The following is a 21,886-nucleotide window of genomic DNA, read 5'->3' on the forward strand; positions in this document are numbered from 1 at the left end:
AGGAGAAAACACCGTCTGTGACACCGCTTTTCCTCATTCTCCATTCCACCGGAGAGCAGTCAATAGGGAAAATGTCACCTTTCTTTATCCAGACAGGATTAGAAGGGATGACAGGTTCACCCAAATCCGTAAAACGGCTGCGTTCTGGAGATATTCTTATTGAAGCATCGAATATAAATCAAGCAGAAAAAATTTTGAAAGCCACATCTATAGGGGGAATACCCATTATTGTAACCCCTCACAAAACTTTGAACTCTTCACGAGGTGTCATATCAGAGTGGGATCTCCTTCACGTTTCTGAAGAAGAGATCTGCTCTGAATTAAAAGAACAAGGAGTAACAGCTGTCAAGCGAATATCCATGCGTAAGGATGGGAATCTTGTCCCTACCCGAGTTCTCATCCTAACATTCAACACCCCAAGGCCTCCAAGTTCCATCAAGGCAGAGTACTTAAACTGCCCAGTGAGGATTTACGTTCCAAACCCACTGAGGTGTTTTAAATGTCAAAAGTACGGCCACTCACAAACAGCTTGTCTTGGTAACCCTGCCTGTGCTCGATGTGGTGCTAAAGATCACGAGAGCAAGGAATGTATAGCTCCTAAGCCTAACTGTATTAATTGCCAAGGAGAGCACCCTGCATACTCTCGAGCATGCCAGCGGTGGAAGGACGAAAAGGAGATACAAAAGTTAAAAACGGAGCTTAACATCTCCTACCCAGAGGCTAGAAAACGCATACAACCAATAAATAGCGGGAAGCCTTCATATGCTCAGAAGGTTTCTGCGAAGTGCACTATCGGTACACAAACAGATATGACTATACCACCAAGAGAGTCATTCACGCCGATTGCACGCTATTTATTGAGTTCCCAAAAGCCCACCACAAAAACACAATCAGCTGCTACTCCAATATCCGTACCTCCTAGTGCTCCACCACTACCAAAACCGAGTGGTAAAAAAGAGCAAAAACGTTCGGAAGAGTCACCCGTAATACCAGAAACAATGGATGTAGAAAACAAGGAGGTACAGGATGAATCAGTCTTGGAACTCTTTGCGGAGGAAGAAATGGACACAGGACAGCGTCCATTCTTCCCCAAAAAAGATAAAGCCAAGACTGATAAAAGTAAGCCCTCAGCACCTCGGAAGCCGCCTGATGGACCCACCAAGCCAAAATAATGGCTAAATTCCTACAATGGAATTGTCGTGGATTCCGGCGAAATACTGATGACATCAAGGCCCTCCTGCAAAAGCACGAGCCAGTTTGCTTTTGCTTGCAGGAGACTTATCTAAAGGCAAATGATGATCCCACCATGCATAACATCACAATCTTTCGTAAGGATAGAATTGTGGATGGTCCTACTCATGGAGGAGTGGCTATCCTTGTGGGTAATCAGACCCCAGTTCAGCCCTTGCTAATTACAACCAGCATAGAGGCTGTTGCAATTCGCCTTACAGTGGGATTTTTATTAACGGTCTGCTCTATTTATTTGCCACCTGGGACTGACATCTCCCAGGAAGACCTTGATGATCTTTTAACGCAGTTGCCTCCCCCTTTCTTACTTCTCGGGGATTTTAATGGACATAACACCCTGTGGGGTAGTGCTAATATTAATGGAAGGGGACGAGTCATAGAGCATATGCTCAATGACAATGACCTTTCCCTTCTAAATATTGGAACAAACACCTTCTTCCACATGCCTACCCGTACCTTTTCTGCCATTGATCTTTCTATCTGCTCCCCTTCTCTACTCCCTTCACTCACTTGGGAAGTGGAAGAGAATCCATACGGAAGTGATCACTTCCCTGTGATAACCTTGTTACAAAGTGGGAGACCTTGTCTTCCCTTCAGGTTACCACGGTGGAAGATTGATCAGGCTGACTGGACTGCCTTCCAACATCAGGCAAATTTTGACCTCAGTACAGTCAGTCAGGAGCCTATCAATGATGCAGTAACGTACGTCACAGAAACTATCGTCCAAGCAGCTGCGAATACTGTTCCAAAAACATCTGCCTGGTTTCCACCATTTCCCAAACCTTGGTGGAATTCACAATGCACAGTAGCAAAAAAGGCTCAAAATAAAGCGTGGGGGATATTCCGCCGATATCCTACCACGAACAACCTTATAGTCTTTAAACGCGCACGAGCCAAAGCACGTTACATCCGCCGTCAGAGTCAAAAGGAATCGTGGATCCGTTTTACATCATCAATTACTCAGTCCACTAGTACTAAGGTGGTCTGGGATAAAATTCAGAAAATGAAGGGAATAATACACAGCACATCCCTCATCGGTCCTTGATTATAATGGATGTACTATTGCAGACTCTACTGCAATAGCCAATGCTCTTGGGGAAACATTTTCTAACATCTCTGCAACATCATCTTACTCCCCAGAGTTTCTGGTCACAAAGCGCAAAACTGAAAAACAGGCCCTTAAATTCACATCGAAGGGTTCCCACCCATACAATGGGCCATTTAATATCCATGAGCTGAAAACAGCATTCGCCCTTACAAAGGCTACCGCTGTTGGACCAGACAACATCCATTATGAAATGATCAAACATCTTTCATCAGATTCCATGGACCGTTTGCTCTTTCTGTACAACAGAATCTTCCTTGAAGAGCACTTTCCGGATACCTGGCGCAAGGCAACTATTCTTGCTTTTGCTAAGCCAGGAAAGGATCCTAAATGTCCAAAAAACTATCGTCCTATTGCTCTGACCAGCTGTCTGTGCAAAATATTGGAGAGAATGGTCAATGCTCGTCTCTTATGGTATTTAGAATCGAACGACCTTCTCTCCCGCTTTCAGTGCGGCTTCCGAAGAAACAGGTCCACACTGGACCACTTAATTAGACTGGAAACATCTATCCGAGATGCTTTCCTAAAAAGAGAACATTTGGTGTCCATCTTCTTTGACATGGAAAAAGCGTACGACACAACTTGGAGATTTGGTATTTTAAAAGACCTTTACAACCTTGGTCTAAGAGGTCACCTTCCCATTTTCATTAAAAATTTTTTATCCTCTCGTTATTTCCAAGTTCGTGTAGGATCCTCCCTTTCGCGGCCTTTTTGCCAAGAGGAGGGGGTACCACAAGGATCTGTCTTAAGTGTTACGCTTTTTGCCATCAAAATAAATTCTATTTCTGAACAACTTCCTCCAACTATAAACAGTGCACTCTATGTCGATGACTTCAGCATATTCTCTCAATCATGCAATATGAGGGTTATTGAGAGAAAACTGCAACAAACTATTGACCGTCTTAACTCCTGGGCCACGGCCAATGGCTTCAGTTTCTCACCGGAGAAGACCGTCTGCGTACATTTTTGTCGCAAACTTAACCTCCACCCTGGGCCTGAATTACGACTTGGACAAAGCACCATTCCAGTTGTATCAGAGGCGAAATTCCTGGGACTCATTTTTGACAAAAAGCTGACATTTGTCCAACACATTCGTCAGCTATACAAAGTGCACGAGAGGGCTTAACATTCTCCGGTCTCTCTCTTCTACCTCTTGGGGTGCAGACCGATGCACTCTACTACGTCTGTACCGTGCACTTGTACGCTCAAAATTAGATTATGGGTCTCAGGTATATGCATCTGCCAGAAATAGCGCTGTTCGTTGGCTTGACCCCGTCCATCACCAAGCCATTCGTACTGCTACTGGTGCATTCAGAACATCACCTGTCCAAAGTCTGTATGTCGAAGCAAATGAACCATCCTTGTTGCTTCGACGAATGCAGTTGTCTCTACAATATGCCTTCAAGCTGAAGTCCCTGCCAGACCATCCCACGTGGACATCGGTTTTCGAGCCACGATGGGAAAATCTTTATAACACACGACGGACCGCCAATCGCCCATTCGGCATTCAAGAGCTACTCAATGAGCTTAACATCTCGGTAGACAAGGTTGCTCGATCACCAAAGGAGCCCCTTCCACCCTGGCATGCACAAACACCAGCATGTGACTTCTCGCTCAAGATTGCGAAGAAGTCTAATACTCCAGCTTCTGTCTACCTTCAGCTCTATTCACAACACCGTGCAGAACATTCTGACTTCTTGCCAGTTTACACAGACGGCTCGAAGTCAGAATCGTATGTGGGATCTGCTGCTGTTTTTCCAAATGACACCATATCAGAACAGATACCCCTGGACTGCAGCATTTACACTGCAGAGCTGCATGGTATAGAGTTAGCTCTAGATCACATTAGAAAGCATCGTTACCAACGGTGTATTATATATGCTGATTCAATGAGTGCACTACAGGCTTTAACAGCGATGTCACATACTAATCATCCAACCCTGTCCCGAATTCAGCAGATAATATACAACCTCTATGTAAGTGGATTCGATATCCGCTTCTGCTGGATCCCCAGTCACATCGGGATTAGAGGAAATGATTTGGCTGACATTGCAGCCAAATCGGCACCCCTGACGGTTAATCCTGGCCTGTTAGTCCCCTATACAGACTACAAGCAAGTGATCCGTAGTAACCTACAATCTCAGTGGCAAGATTCGTGGCATCGCCTGGTTATTACAAATAAACTATGTCGAATTAAGCCTGTGATCCATCCTTGGCGGTCCAGCTTACGTAGGGATCGCAAAGAGGAAGTTGTTCTTGCTCGGCTCCGCATAGGACATTGTCATTTGACACACTCCTTTCTGCTGAGGGCTGATGACCCTCCCATGTGCGAGCAATGCGACACCATCTTATCTGTTCAACATATATTATGTGACTGTACTAGTTTTAGAAATGCTCGTTTTATCGCTTTTAACCATCTGACTGAGCTGTATACACTCAGTCAGATTTTATCTGACAATGACCATGTGTCTGCTATTTTTAGCTTTCTAAAATCAGTAAACCTCTTTACGCACATTTAAAAAATCTACCTTATTATTGTTACTTGTTTACTGATATTTATCTTTTACAGTTTATACTTGGTTTTTATATTTTGACTTAGTGACCTAATTCATTAGGTCACTGAACGTTTTTTACTTTTTTATGACAAGGTTTTGGCGCATTATAGCCTTAGTTGCTGATGCGCCAATAAAACCCAACCAACCAACCAACTTATCCCTGATGGTTCCTCTTTGATTAAATCTCACATCAGTACAACACTCTAATCACTGCCACCTAGTTCCTTTTTCTGCAGATTCTTAATGCATAAAGAATCACTACTGATAATCAGATCAAGAATATTACTCCCGAACATGCTGTAGTTCCGGAGGCAACCAGATGTGTGTGTTTGCCATCGAAAATAAAATTAAATAAACAGGGACTGATATTTAATTTGTCTTTATATTTGTGATAGAGCTGTTTAAATGCAAACACAAGCAAGTTGTGAGGTATTGAAATAAAAAAATGGGTAAAATCATAGGTTTCTATGCTGGATATGGTGATATCACATCTGAAGGTGTTAACTGACAGCTTGGATTATTGTTTATAATCCACGTAGATGAAAAATTATTGAAAATACTATTAAGTAATTTTAAGAATTGCTTACTTGTAACAGCCACTGTTATTAGCACTGGTACTGAATCTAATTCCACTGGTTGTTTATGAAATTTGGGTATCATATATAGAATGGGTAGAGTGGTGTTTTGTAATTTAGTATGCATTTGTTTGTGCAAAGCTATAAGATTTTTAATAGTGGAAGTAGGATTGACAGTACAAGGTTTAAACATGGAAGTATTTTCTATTTAATGTCATGGTCATATTACTTTTATATTTTCCAGGTACCTAATGATTTTTTCCATTGTTACTACTTCCAGATTTGTCTACTTTTTCCATTGTTCCCCCAATCTCTTTATTTATCGACATTCCATTATGATCATTCTACAAGGTATTTCTAGTAGTGCTCCTATCCCAATATATCTCTAAATATCATTCTTTATTTTACTGTAAACATGCATTACATCTCTCTCTCTCTCTCTCTCTCTCTCTCTCTCTCTCTCTCTCTCTCTCTCTCTCTCTCTCTCTCTCTCTCTCTCTCTCTCTGTGTGCGTAGACTGAGATAAAAAAAACCATAAATGCTATTTCATGTAAGCTAAAAAAAATACCTTCCTTTTTTGTGCTGGTAGTCCCCCCCCCCCACCCCCCCTAGCTTTTGAGGAAGTAAAAATACAGTCAACCTTCCCTATAACGAATTTGATAAATCCAGCAAAAAAAATTGTTTATTGAGAAATTTCGTTATACCGGAGAGAATATCTTTTTTATTAGAAATTATCTAATTAGAAAACAAATCTACATTTATTTTTAATGTATTTTATTTCAAAAACATATTTATTTTCCATTTACACAACATCCTCCAACAACTCTCAAAGTGTTTGCTCTAGAAAACGCAAATAGATTCGTCCATCTAAACATGCAGGCAACATGTATGGTCCAACTAAAACATTTCCCACAATGCCAGCCCACACAATGACACTAAACCTGTGTTGGGCCCCGGGTGCAATTAAAAAAATGTCCAATTCTCAAAGAAAACCTCACATTTATTCAGAACATTAGAAACATTATCAGAAACATTTTCACAAAACTGTAGACCTACACGAACTGTTTTAAAAGTGTGAATCATTTCTTCATGAGTTGGTTTTTCTATGGGTTGTTCTGATGCGTCTTCAGTGTCATCGTTAATTTCTTCGTGATCATGGTCGCCTCTAACACTATTCAGCAGTATTTCATCTTCATTTGGATGTTCTGTTCTAGTCAGATCTTGATCTACATAAACATAACTATCCAGTGTTGTTTCATTTTCGATGTTTCCAGACGATTCTAATAATGTCCAAAAGTTTTTCAGTTGTGAAAGGGGCAGTTCATCTTTTTCATCCGGTGTCTTTCGACTTCTGTATTCAATGCAAATCTCGCTTTTGAAAAACAATTTTGAATAGTGTATTCAGTGACATCGTTTGTCCAAACTTTTGCCATTTCAGAGATGCAATCTCTAAAGTTTAATTGTAACCTCCAAGTTTCTATTTTCTGATAACGCATTGACAATCTTCATTATTATTCTCTTTTGATAATGAAATTTAAAATTTTTGATAATGCCTTGGTCCATCGACTGAGTTTTGACGTTACGTTTGGTGGTAAAAAGAACAACTTCACAATTAAGTTTGGCAGGATGTTCCAGACAGTTGTCAGTTGCAAACACGATTTTTCTTTTTTCACACGCTAGTCTAGTTTTAATATCCATTCTTCAAAAATATTACTTGTCAACCATGCTTTTTTATTAAAGGTGTAGTCAACTTCCAGAGATTTTGTGCCCCTAAAACATATTAGGTTTTTTTGATTTTCCGACGACTAAAAGTCTTAATTTTTCACTTCCTATCATATTTGCTCCAACCAGCACAGTGATTCCTTCTTTGCTTTGTTTTCTGCCAAAACATTTATCATCCTTAAAAGCAAGTGTTCTATTTGGTAAACCTTTAAACAATAAATCCATTTTGTCAGCATTAAAAACATCCTAGGTTCATATTCTTCCAAAATCTTCTTTAAGGTATTGTTCCTCCAACTGTTGCAATCTTCTTCGCTTACATTAACACTTTCTTCACAAATAACCTTTTCCACAATTCTTTGGTACTCTGTATGTCCAAGGAACAGTGAAAATTTCGGAACTTGTTACTTAATTATTGGATCCGATATTGGTATATTCTTTTCACGCATCATTTGCACTAATTCTAGAACAACATCTTCGTATATACGCAACTTAATTTGCTTCTTGACTGCTCCTCCTTCAATTACATTTATTAAGAAAACCCATTTGGTTTTATAACTGTAACGAAAATGAAACAAAGACCCCCCCCCCCCCACCATGGGCATCAATGGCCACAAGTGTTGACTAAAAGGATGATTAATTCCAGATGCTAATGAGCAATTTCTGAGGTAAGGAGGCCCGCTGAAATTGCTCATTAGCTTTTTTTTTTTTTTTATGCGAACCCCAAACACGAGAGGTATTGGAACCTAATACTTAGTACCGTGCTTGGGTTGGAGGTTGAGAAGACGAAAGAAGATATTTGTTGACATTGGACTTAAACTTCTGTAGATTGTAATTTTCAGGAAATACGTATGAAGGAAGGTTGTTCCAGAAAATGGCAGTTGAATGAATAAATGAGGAAGATGAAAAGTTGGTTCTGTGGGTTTGAAGTTGGACAGTAAATGGATGTTGGCTGGTGGCGGCACATGTCCAGACTGTTTTGAAAGAGAGAGCGAATATTATAGAAGCCAATTCAGAAGAACAGTGCCCATGGAAGTATTTGTAGAAGAGGCATGCAGCAGAAACAGTATGTCTATGAGAAAGCGAGTGGAGAGACTCTGTTAGAGATGAATCATTAATTAACCTAACAGCCCTCTTCTGAATGGAATCAAGAGGTCTGAGAGAGGTTTTGTGGGCACCACCTGAGATGTGGGAACAATATTCCATGGCTGGGCAGATTTGCAATTTATACAGATTGAGCAGCTGTTTGGAAGAAAAGTAACGCTGAGAGCGAAAGAGAAAATCAAGTTTTTTAGATGCAGAGGAAGCAATATTTGTAATGTGCTTGTGCCAAGAGATATTAGAAGTCAGGATAATCCCCAAAAGAGATATATCATTTTGCCTAGAAATCGGAGTGTCACTAAATATAAGCATAAGAGCAGAAGAATCCTTTTTGCGAGATATAAGACAAAACTGAGTTTTAGAATGGTTGAAATCAACCAAGTTGTCTTTTGCCCCACTGGAGAATTACCTGAAGATCGGCATTTAAGGAATTCTTAGCAGATTTTCGAGAAGTTGAAGCTGATTGAGCAGGACAAGGTTTCTCAAAATGGAAAGTGGAATGCAATGTGCTATCATTGGCAAAACTATGGATAGGATTGCCAGTCAATGGAAGAAGGTTATTAATATTCAAGAGGAAAAGAGTGGGGGAAAGAACTGAACCTTGGGGGACACCGGCATTAGTGGAGAAGTTAGAAGACAAAGAGAAAACTGGATAACCAATTACTAAAAACAGTTGGCAAACCATAAGATGGAAGCTTGTTTAGAAGACCTTTATGCCAAACACGATCAAAAGCCTTTGAGATGTCAAGAGCAACTACTTGTGTTTCACCGAACCTTTCCATTGAATTAGTCCATAAATGGGTAACAAAGCCAGAATATCGCCAGTGGATCCGACACTGACGGAATCCATACTGGCGATCGTTGATCAGACGGAAGGTTTCTAGGTAGTTTAAGAGTTGACGGTTAATTGTTTTCTCCATTACTTTAGAAAGAGTAGAAGTAATTCCAATGGGACGATAATTGATGGCAGGGATTTGTCACCCTTTTTAGGAACTGGCTGGATATGAGCAAATTTCCAAGCAGAAGGAAAAACACCTTTGGAATAAGAAAGTGAAAAAAGGCGGCAAAGAATAGGAGTCAGTTCAGGAGCACAGGTTTTGAGAACAAGTGGAGAAATACCATCAGGACCTGGAGCTTTCTTAGCATCAAGATTCATCAAAATCCTTCTGATATCCTTTTGACGGAAGACCACAGGAGGCATTGAATAGAGCGTGTTGGGAATGGTGGGAGGTGTTTTACCAAGGTCATTAATACATGAGCTGGAAGAAAAATGGGATGCTAGCAGGTCAGCTTTATCCTTGGCTGAAGTGACAACAGAACTGTCTGGTTTGGACAGAGGTGGGGAAAAGTTGCGGCCAATAGCTTTGGCAAGAGACCAGAATGCTCAGCTACCATTAGGGCAAGAAGCAAGTTTTCTACTCTTAGCCTGTTCAAACTCTAGTTTGGACTGATTAATAACTGTTTTACAATTGTTGCGAGCTTTGGTGTAGGCAGAAAATGAAACTGAAGAATTAGAAACAAGCCAATTACGATATGCAACATTCTTGAACAGCCTTAGCACATTTATTGGAAAACCAAGATTTAGATTAAGGACGAGATTTTAAAGTGGAGTGTGGGATAAAGGATTCCATTCCTTCAAGAATAATTTCACTGACACGATCTGAGCAAACGTTGACATCAGAAGTTTTGAAACAGTAATCCGACCAAGGAAAAGAAGAAAAGAAGTCTCTCAGGTCATCCCATTTTGCATTCTTGGCTAAATCTGGAATTAATTATGCTTGAAATTCTTCAAAAATGCTTTTTTACTAATTTTTTTAAAAATTCGTTATTGAGCGACTAACACTTCCACTATATGGGATTAATTTTACACGTAATTTAGTTTCAAGGTGCAATGTTTTGTGAAAAAATTCGTAATACAGAGAAATTCATGAAATAGAAGTTTCTAATAGAGAAGTTCAACTGTATTTGAATATTTACTCTACAAGCTACTAAATATTATGTAATAGTTTTGTTGTATATCAAATATTTGATGTATTATAAAGAAAAGCACTAGTACATAATGTTCTGACCGTTTTAAAGGTTATCAAACTTATGCTTTACAAATGTAAACATTTTCATGGTGCATTATAACCTTGTCGTTTTTGCACCAAAAAAAATTAAATCAAAACAAACATAATAATTCATCTAGCATCATATTTCTTTATAAAAATAAGATATTGACAAACTTATTGACTTTCCTTACAAAAATGCCATATATTTGTAACTTTGAATTACCTGGCAGCATTCCTTGAAATCAGTTTTACTTGCATATATTGTCGTTTACAGATTAGTTCAAGCGAGGACAAAGTCTTGTTTATTGTTGTAGCACATTCTACACTAACTACTGAAAGTGACACTGTACCCAAGAAGGCATTTGTATTAATATATTCACTCCTCAATATAACTAATCTCAGAAACTCTGTTAGCAAAATCATTAGTGTCAGAAACTGTGATTGACACAGTTAACTTTGTGCATAGCATCAGTAGTGTCCTTAACAACCCTGCCAAATTTTGTATTGTCTGCAAACTTGGACATTAAGCTTGATATGCCTTCATCAATATTATTTATAAATACCGAAAACAAAAATGGACCCAACACTAAACCCTGAGGGACTCCACTAATAACATTGGTCCACGTTGAGCAGTTTCCATTGATTACCACTCTTTCTTCTCCTCCTCAACCACCCCTTTATCCTTGGCAGCAGTTTGCCTCCAATGCCACACTGCTCCAATTTGTGCAGCAGTCTTCCATGTGCAACAGTATCAAAAGCCTTTCTAAGATGAGGCGCCTCCGTAGCCAGGTGGGAAGGAGCAGCAGTGCGTAGCACACGCTTCTTGATTAGATCGGGGTTCGAGCACGTCACCACCAAATACGGAGGATGAGGAAAGGTCAGGAAATGACCACTGCATTTCCCGGAGCAATATGTCCTTAGTTGCTAATGCTCCTAAAAACCAAATAACAACAACTTTCTAAGATCCAAGTATATAATATCAAAGTTATTCCCTGCATCCAGTTGTTTTGTGACTGTATCATAGTATCCAATCAAACTGTTCAGGCAAGACTTCCCCTTAACAAAACCATGCTGTGTCCGAGTTATAACTGAAGTCTTGTCTAGATGATCCTGCAGTCCTTCTTTAACCAGTGCCTCCATTAATTTTCCTGGAACAGAAGTTAAACTCACAGGTCTATAATTACTTGTGTCAGCCTTTGATCCTCTTTTGTGAATTGGGGTCACATTTGCACATTTCCAGTCTGTGGGTACCTCACTTGAGTCCAAGGAATCTCTCATAATTATGGCTAAGGGTTTGTTTACTTCCTTTGCTGCCTCCTTTAATATAACTAGATAGTCCCATCCACCCCAGGTGCCTTTCTTGTGTTTATCTTCAACAATTTCTCCTTCACTTTACCCCCAGTTATTACAAGATTATCTAGCATACTGCCACAGTTGAATAAACCTCTGGCATTCCCCTCGCTGAATAACTCCTCATGTGTGAATGTTGATGCAAAATATTCATTTAGTTTGTTAGTTACCTGAGCAGGATCATCAACAGTTGAACCATCGATATCATGTGGACCAATCTGATTCATCCCCTTCCTTCTAGGGGATGAATCAGATTGGTCCACATAAGAAAAGAACCCTTCACTGTTTTTCTTTGCACCATTTGCCAAAGATTTCTCGTAATCTGCTTTCACCTGCCTAACCTCCTTTGTAACTTGGTTACAGATCAACTTATATCTATCATAGACTTCTGTGTCACATGTTAATTTTTATGAATCCCAAGCATTTTTCTTCTCTGTCATATGTCTGATTAGTTCATCTGACATCCATTTAGGCCTAAACCTTGAACAATATTTCTTAGTTGGTATGTAAAGCCTTGTTGCTTCCAAGATAAGTTCTTTGAATGCTTCCCATTTTGAATTTGCTGTTGGTAACATCATCAGTTGGTTCCACTGTATGGAATTTAAATACTGTCTCAGACCATCGTAGTTGCCTTTACGAAAGCAATAACCCTTCCCTTTACCCCCTGATGGTAGTTACCTCTTTGAGTAAATCCCACTTCAGCACACTGTGATCACTGCTACCTAGTGGTTCCTCTATCTGCAGATTCTTAATGCATGAAGAATCACTACTGATAATCAAATCGAGAGTATTACTCCCTCTAGTTGCCCTCCCCCCCTCCCCCCCCAACATGCTGATGTAGAAAACAATCATCCAATAAATTCACAAAAGGCTTGCTAGTGTGTGAGTGACCAACCCAAAAATTCCAGTCAATATCTGGGAAATTAAAATCTCCCATTATAAGACTCTCTGATTTACTGGCCCACTATTTCCCTGTACAGTTTCTTATTATACTCATCAGAGTCATTAGGCCTATAGCACACTCCTCTCAATTTTGATCTCCCAGTGCTTATGTCACACCAAACTGACTCGACATTGCACTGTCCAGCGATGTCGACTGGCTTCACTTCCTTGGATTTTTATGTGTTTCTTAACTAATAGCATAACCCCTCCTCCCTTCCTATCTTGTCTATCCTTTCTGTAGACGTTGTACTCCCCAAATTCTAGTTCTGCATTCCTTATGTGACACCACGTCTCTGATATCCCAACAATATCCGCCTTTGATGCTTTGAGCAATACCTCAAATTTATTTACCAAACTCCTAGCATTGGTGTACACACAAGTATACATGCACCTGTTCTTTTTTTTAGCTACCCAAACAGAAACCCATGTGTTTACTTGTACCCCAATGACTCCCAGCAGTCTCTGAAATAACCTGCATCTTGTTTTCCAGGCTTCTGCTCATTCCAATAGAATCAGTGCAAGAATCACTTTCACCTCTGCCAGTGGCTACTGTTAATCTATTAGTCCTTGTATCCCCCCAAGCTAGCAGTTTTCCGACCCACTTAACACTGCCTCGATAGCATCAGGAAATATTCTTGCACCCTTTCTATTTAAGTGTATCCCATCCCTGTAGAAGCAGTCCCTTCTGTTAACAAATACAGACCAGGCTGAAAAAAATTCAACCCCTTGAGCCTTGCACAATCTTTCCAGGGCCGAATTGATCGATAAGGCTCTCATCATATATTCCCTCCTATCGTGTCTGGGCAGAATTGCAGACACTTTCAAATTCAACCCTAATTTACGGCTTTTTTCCAACAGTGACCTGTACTTGTTAAGTAATTTCCCGCCACTTGGCCCATCCAGATTTTATCTGACTTCGGACGTTCTGTTCACACCTGCCATTTGTGTCTAGCACTGACCCAAGTTACTTGTAGTTGTTAACCCTATTAAGCTGTACATTGCCGGTGCTGAGAGAGCTGTCTCGATATTGTCAAAGGACTCGAACTGTTACCCATCTTGCGATTTGCCACTAAGCATGATGTCGCCTGTAAAGAGTAAACTGTCAGAACCATTGCTCTGGATGTCTTTGGTTAATGTGAAAAAAATTATACTGAGAATTGAAACAAACCAACCTATAGATTCTGTTTTAGATTTGTGGACGTGCATATCAGATTTGGCCAAAGTGTGGAGTCAGTGACAGAAGAACGATTAAGAATTGTTTTGCTAAAGCCGGTTTCGCTAAAATGGGAACTAACAGTGATGAGCGATGAACTGCTAGAAGACATTAAACATTCTTGGTAAGAACTCGAAGTGAGAGGTTTGAACAGTGGAGAAATTGTTCTTGAAGAATTTTTAAGAGTTGATAATGATGTCGTAGTAGCTGAATATTCCAGTGACTCCAACATTTTTGTGAGTAATCAAAGAAGTAGTGAAAATATCGAAGAGGAGTTGGATGAAAATGAGGGCAATATTAAACCTTCCAAACGTGAAATTAAATGTTGGCAGCCTTCAGTGAAGGAAATGTGCCAGAAGATATATTTGAGTGCTTAAACAAATGCAAACATTTTTATGAACGATGTACAATGAAATCCAGTGTACAACACAAAATATTTACAGCATAATTTTCAGAAGTGTACTGATATATAGTTCACGTCATGTAAGTAGTTATTTGTATGTATTAATAAATTAATTGTTTTAAAATGTTAGAAACTTGATTCATTCCCACTTATTTCTGATTTATTTCCCGTATTTTACTGTATTTCTGAATGTTCAATTACAGTATTGTTGATTTCATATTTCTTTATAATGAAATTTTTGTTTAATGAATTTTTTCAAGTGAACGATCGATTTTGTTATATAGAGGTCAGACTAATTACAAAACTGCAGTTTTTAAAAAATAATCTTTTCACACAGCAAAATATACAAAAAAAAAAAAAAAAAAAAAAAAAGTCACACTCTTTAATATTGTGACTTTTATGTGATTCGAACTCATATCTGAAAACATGACCGACAACCTCCACCAGTATCCTGAAATTTTAAACTTTTTATTATGAAAAGTAAGTTGGTAACATATAACACTATAGACCTATCAAACTAAGGAACCAGACAATGAAGTGGTTAGAGAGGGTTGTCAAAAGAAGAGACAGAGTTAAATGGCGCCTCTGTAGCCAGGTGGGAAGGAGCAGCAGTGCATAGCACACACTTCTTGATTAGACCGAGGTTCGAGCCCGTCACCACCAAATATGGAGGATGCGGAAAGGTCAGGGAAAGACCACCGTATATCTCGGAGCAATATGGCCCTAGTTGCTAATGCTCATAAAAACTAAATAACAAACAGTTAAATTGCAAGATAGGCTGCGGGCAGTATGCACCACTTCCACAAGTGCAATATGGCCTAAGTAGCCATTGCACTTAAAACCCCCATCAACAACAGCAAGACAGGTTACCAAGAACCAGCTTGGCCTTAGGAGGATGAGAAGCACTACTGATGGAATATTTAAGCAAGGGTCCTGCAAGAGAAGTGTAGGGAGAAGGAACAAGCTCTCCACTTAGTCTTCATAGACCTAGAAAAGGCTTATGACAAAGTACCTAGGAGCCTTCTGTAGAAGTGTCTGAGGAAGAGGTGTGTTCCTGAGACTTACGTCAAGCTTATCCAGCATAGTAGAACTAGAGTACATAGTGAGATGGAGTTAGTGATGCCTTCGCTGTTAATGTCAGCTTACACCAGGGCTGCCCCTTAGCCCGTTTCTATTCATCTTCAGAATGGGCATACTTAATTCTTGATAATGCCATGGTCCATTGGCTCCAGTTTATACAAGGTAATGGAGGGAAGCAAACAAACTTCACTTCTAAGTTTTGAAATTATTGTGCAAGGCAATTGTTGGCAATCAAAGCAATTTTTCTGTTTTCTTTTGTCATCTTTCTATCAAAATTTAAAGTCCACTTCAAAAATTTCACTTGTCATCCAAGCTTTTTTGTTGTAGTTGTAGTCCAACTCTAAAAACTTTACTCCTTTGAAACACCAGATTTGTTTACCTTTGCCTATTAACAAAAGCTTCAGTTTTTCCTTACCAGCCATATTTGCACCAACCAAGACTGTAATTCTCTCCTTACTATTTTTACCACCTACACATTTATCACCTTTAAAGGTGTCTTGTTCGGCCAACATCTAAAAAATAGACCTGTTTCATCAACGTTGAATATGTCTTTGGGCTCGCGGTCCTCCATAATTTTCTTCAAAACTGTTTCCCTCCAATGGGAACAGTCTTCTTAGATTACAACCTTACTTTCACTAGAAATAATTTTTTTGAGTAAGCCATGGCACTTTTTAAATTGTCCAGCCAGAATTGGCTTGGAATGTTTTATGCCCCAGAAAAGACGTGTGCTCCATAGATTTTTCTTTTATTAATGACCCTGATATAGGGATGTTGAATCAACTTGACCCACTTAAAAATGGCTTCATCTACGTCTTCATACAGGCATAATTTCACACACTTCCATTTCCTCAAACAGTGTGAGAATCTAAATATGGTTTTTCAGAATGGTTCACACTACTGGTAGGAATACCAAATTTTAAAACTTTTTTTTTTTTTTTTGAACACCCTAATCTACACTATTAAGCACTTCCATACACTCAAGGATTTCCTCTTAGACATTGTAAGGTTACTCATACAGCTGCTAAAACAGTATTGATGACTTATTTCTGTGAAACAACAGATGAATTTCCAGGATAAAGGAAAATCACTCTCCCCTGATTCTCTAATATGGTGCTTACAATATAAAACAGGTTGACCAGACCCAATGTCTGTGCCAGGAATATGCCTTAATCTTTGCCGATTACTTGGACACAGATAGCAGTTGACCAGTGCAATTTCTCAGTACAGTAAAGGCTTTATGGGCACCACTAAATTGTGGAATGCTCTTAAGAATTAAACCCTTTAGCTATCGAATGCTAAAGTGATTAATTCTTAATCATTTTAGCTCTTAATTCGTGCTTTCTACAGGTGCAAACAATGCATATCATGGTTTAGAATGAGTTCGTTATATGGAAACTGTTTTTAGTGTAATGAAATCCAAAAAGTTCCCTACATATGGAAGTTCATTAAAGAGAGGTTCACAAAAAAAATAAATAATAATAATAATAATAAAATATACTAAAATAGTCATTTGTGCCACAACAGAATGTGATTCATACCTATTGTCTGGAAATTTATTTTGCATACCCTTCATTTAGTATTATACTGACTTTTTTTTTTTTTTTTTTGCTGTTGTTGTTATTGTTAGAATAAAACTTACAGATAGGTATTACCACTTGTAGACCTACTTATTATTAATCATCTATAAATGCATTTTTATTAAAATAAGTAATATTTTTAACACATTTTTAGGTGTTGATAAGTAATACTTGTGATTTTTGTTCAGTTGTTACTATAGTTAAAGGGAAAGTTGAAGAAGTAGAATTGCCGGGTGGAATAGAAAAGGTTGATATAATTATTTCAGAGTGGATGGGCTACTGTCTTTTCTATGAATCCATGCTTGATACTGTGATTTTTGCTAGAGACAGATGGTTGGTAAGTAGTATGCTGTGTTTGCTGACATTTAGTTATTGACAGCAGATAAATTAGTACTATTTAGAGTATTTAATAAGGTTGCTTCTAACATTGTTAGTTAAAAAGGTAACACGTCTGGATTTATATTACCACATCTAGTAAATTTAGGTATGACCTAAGGTGATTTCATGTACCCTGCTCAATCTGTATTGAAGCCGACATGTTTGGCTCCTAATTTGTTTGAAAGTCCACTTAGTAAATGTATTATGTCCAAGAAGTAGACCTCCCCCTTCCAGTACTCAGAACTTTAAAAGTAGTGACCTTTGATTTTAAAGATTTTCCAAGATGTCTACGAAGAAAAAGCTACTGATTTTGAGGCAGTAGTTGAGGGTACCATGTAGTCCAATTGCAAAAAAGTTTGGAAGAGAATTGATTAACCCCTTTAAGTTGGAAGATGAAACTGACATTTCAGACAGCACATCACAAAATGAAGAGTCATGGAACATAAGGAATCTATTGGCAAATGAAATATGTCCTTATCTTGGTAACATAATCAACCCCAGCCTCACATCCATCCATCCTTCAAAGCTGGAAGTCTTGAGGGATGGATATGAATTTTTGTGAAAAGCCCCTCTTACCTTTATGAGATCAAGCATTGATAAATTCAGTTAGGGCTGCTTTCTTAGAAGTATTTAACAGGGAATGATGAGCTGAGAAATCAGCCTGTCTTGTAAGTGTAATGGCTAGGTCTTCAAAACTTACCGAATACTTTCTGCTTGTTCTGAAAAAGGTTCGATAAGTTGAATGTCTACCATGGTTTTTTTTTTCACAAGGAGAACCAGCACCACCTAGATACTGTCACACATGAAATAAAAGCAAGACAGCAAGGAAAACCAAGCATTTGGGAGAGGAGTGTGAAGGCAGGCTGAGCAGGGGGAAAAGATGAACAAGAATTTGGCAAGATCTTGGCCCGGGAAAAGTGGTGATAAAATTGTCTTGCACAAAGACTTAGGAGATGGTTTTGGGGTGAGATTATTATCATCATTAGCCATATGATGCCACGAAGCCTGAGGCTTTTGCTGCACCAGCCCAAAAAAAAAAAAAGAAATCTAAGTAATCCTAACAGAAAGAGGGAAGTAGAGGGGAATCACCAAGGAAAAGAAGAATGATCATATCCAGATCAGGACCTTGGGTGTTGCAGCCCACACTCACCAGATGTGAGCCCCTGGGTGGCAAAATACTGAGTTAAAGAAAACTGGTAGATTTGGTGAAAACAGCAACCTGGGTAAAAAGATTTTGTCTAACGTGGCAGCATTCCTAGTGGATATGCAGTTTTCATATAGGTGATAATTAGAAGCTGGCTAAGCAAATGAGTGGCAAGTGAATCGCTAGGTTTAAAGTCGCCAGCACAATTTATAACAAAGTACCTGCCTGGCAACCCAAAGGTCGCGGGTTCGATTCCCGTCTCGAGCTTGGATCAAAGTACTGCAAAAACCTTGGGAGGTGCATTATGGCCACAGAAGCCTATGCGCCAACAACTACCAAAAAAAAAAAAAAAAAACAATTTATAACATCAGATGGTTTAGCAATGGAGATTAACCAGGAGTGGAGTTGTCAAACTGGGCAATGGACACAGGAGCATGCCACAATAAGGATGGAGATGCCAGAAATGTAGATGCGGACAGCTGCAGCTTCAAGTCGAGAAGCCTGAAACTGATGGGAAGATGTTGAAGCTCTATATAACGACCCCCCCCACCAAAGGAAAGAGAAAATAGGTTGTTATATCGGAAGATATTATACTGATCATTTATAAAGTCAGCCAAAAAACAAGTAAAAGCTTAAACGTTTAATGCAATTCTACTAATATAATACAGTATAATCTTATATTTATAATACGCACTGCGTATTATAATGACCACAGGGAATGACCACCGCACATCCCCGGAGCAATATGGCCTTAGTTGCTAATGCTCCTAAAAATCAAATACAGTGGTACCTTGGTTTGCGAGCATAATTCATTCCTGAAATGTGCTCGTAATCCAAAGCACTTTTATATCAAAGCAAATTTACCCATAAGAAATAATGGAAACCCAGATGATTTGTTCCAAAACTCAAAAATATTCATATACTGTAAAAATGATTAATACAAAATACATACCTTTTTATATTTTTAATATTTAAATTTAATATACATAAAGCAATCGAATTTATTAATTATTGGGTAGGACAACTTTCACTGTCTCTAATGGAATCACTGCTATCTGTTGACTTTTTCTTTTTGTGCGACTTTAACAAGGAATCTTTCCAGTGACACTTGATTTTGCCTCCTTTTGAGGATTTCACGGAAATCAGATTCACCGCTTGCACTATTACAAAACGAGGAGGCACGTTTGATACACATAAACAAAGCTGCGCGCGTGTAGCAACTGAAGAAACAACACTGTAAAGGCAGAGACACACTATTAACACAGTACTAGCCCACATTTTACTAAAGCACATTTCTGCAGGTCACTACCATAAAACAATAATAAAAAATCTCTAGTTGCATTTCTGCTAGTGGAATCTGTTATAAATGGGTAGTAAACTCGATCTAATTGCAGTTGTGATAATACCGATACAGTGGTACCTTGGTTTGCGAGCATAATAATCAAATACAGTGGTACCTTGGGTACTTTTACTTTATTATGGTGAAATGTGTTTCCTCTTCATTGATATAAAAAACATAAAAACATTTTCAGAATCTTCTCTTCATTCATATCATGTTGCGCTCAGTTGGGGGCGATTCTGCATTTGACTGTCATTTCTTGTAAACCCAAAGGCAAATTGTGCAAAAACAAATTTGGGTTGTGTTATACACGATATCGTTCCCTGATTTATTAATCTTATATGATCGAATCTGTGTAGTGTAAACACATGTTATACGAGGACTGATTGTACTCATTATGTTTTATTGAAGGTAAATTTTGAGGATGATTTGTTTGAATTCAGGTAAGAGATGTATCAATTTAGAGTGTAAGAACGTTAACTTGAGATTGGAATTATGGAAATCATTTTATTGGTGTGTGTGTGTGTGTGTGTGTGTGTGTGTGTGTGTGTGTGTGTGTGTGTGTGTGTGTGTGTGTGTGTGTGTGTGTGTGTGTGTGTGTGTGTGTGATTAAGATTATTTGGATTAATGTGAATAATTGTGTTAATTATAGATATTAGGATGCTTAACTTTACTCAAGAAGGTATTTACTTATACATATGTGTGTTACTGAGTAGAAAATTGTCCATATGGGACGTTATATAATTAATGTCTGAAATTATTATATTAAACTTTCTGAACTTGTACTTGTCTAGTGTAAGTTGCTTCACCATACTCTGTTTTAAAAAAAAAAAAAACCCGAATTTTGAATTTCCTCGGCAGTCAGAGACCATAAGTGAAAATGAATTAAAGTAGGAAGGTGGCCTTTTACACAAATTATAACTAGTGTGAATTGTTATGGGTAAACCTAAAGTTGGCTTTAATCAGCCAGAATGTTTTTATAGCCTTCTTTTCTTAAAACCCCTTCACTTCTATATCACGCATACATGAAAAACTCAGATGATGCTAGAACCACCATTGTGCTTGACTGGTAATAAACAATGTTGCACCATTTTTTTTCTTCAGTTGATCATCTCAAACAAACTCTAGCTTGGATCCAGATATTTCAAATTTGGATTCATCCATGAACATTTTTCCACTCTTCACTTCTTCAATGTTGATGCCTCTTAGCCCAAGCAAGCCATTTCTTTCACTTTTCCACTTTTCATAATGGCTTTTGGACCTCTATGCAACCATGAATTTCTACTTGTTTAAGATGAAGTTTCTCTGTTCCAGTTAAACTTAACTTGGGTTTCAGGTACAGTAAGTCATCAATTGCATTTAAAAATTATTGTTGTTGATCTTGTGATTCCATTGTTGTGTGTAGTCATCCTGATTGTGGTTTGTGCTTTAAATTGCATTCATATTTTTTCCTGTGAATCTTTCAAGTTGAAAAAAGGCTATGAGCCAGTCTCCTTGAATCGTCAAATAGTAGTTTGTACTCTTTTAAATGAAGCACCTAGTTTTTTGCCAGTACTTTGCATGGAATAAATTTCTTTATACAGAATTATGATAGTACTTCTTTTTTCAACACTTAGTTCCTTATTTCTTGCCATATTTATCACACCTTGATTCTTGAGGCTGTCACTGACATTCTCTCAGGAATGACAAGTTGAACTTTTTATCTCGTGTTGTGGACCAAATTTTGGCAAAGTCCAGTTGTTCTGCGACAACCAAATCCTCTGTCTGCACCTTCACAATAACCCCTTTGTGTAAGTTTTGAATAGGCATCTTGTATAATGGAGGTGACCACCCATAACACACAAAGGAATGCCACTCCTCTTTGTTACCAGGCAGCATTTGGTGACAGATTATTCCAGCTCGTGAAATTCCACTTTGCTTATTGGATGCTTGAAGTGGTGGAACCCATGCTTAGTCTCCAGAGCAAAACTCCGGTGAGATTTAATCTTCTTTACATTTCAAGGGTACAGCTGTAAAACAGCTTTTCACGCCATTTAGATATTTGGAATTTCCCCTTTTCGAACTACACTGGCTTAAAATCTCTTTACCACATTCTGTCAAATCATT

General features: G+C 38.6%; 1 protein-coding gene across 2 annotated transcripts in view; it reads left to right on the forward strand.

Annotated features, from left to right (window-relative positions):
* Art1 (arginine methyltransferase 1) overlaps positions 1-21,886 on the forward strand; it is a 229,299-nt gene that overhangs the window by 141,821 nt on the left and 65,592 nt on the right. For both annotated transcript variants that reach the window (XM_090386508.1, XM_090386507.1), the window contains one exon: positions 17,108-17,256. In XM_090386508.1, the coding sequence (XP_090242634.1) occupies positions 17,108-17,256 (149 nt within the window). The remainder of the gene's footprint in view (positions 1-17,107; positions 17,257-21,886) is intronic.

This window comes from Mastigoproctus giganteus, chromosome 12, assembly GCF_048544385.1.
Source record: "Mastigoproctus giganteus isolate SK-2022 chromosome 12, ASM4854438v1, whole genome shotgun sequence".
Taxonomy (NCBI): domain Eukaryota; kingdom Metazoa; phylum Arthropoda; class Arachnida; order Uropygi; family Thelyphonidae; genus Mastigoproctus; species Mastigoproctus giganteus.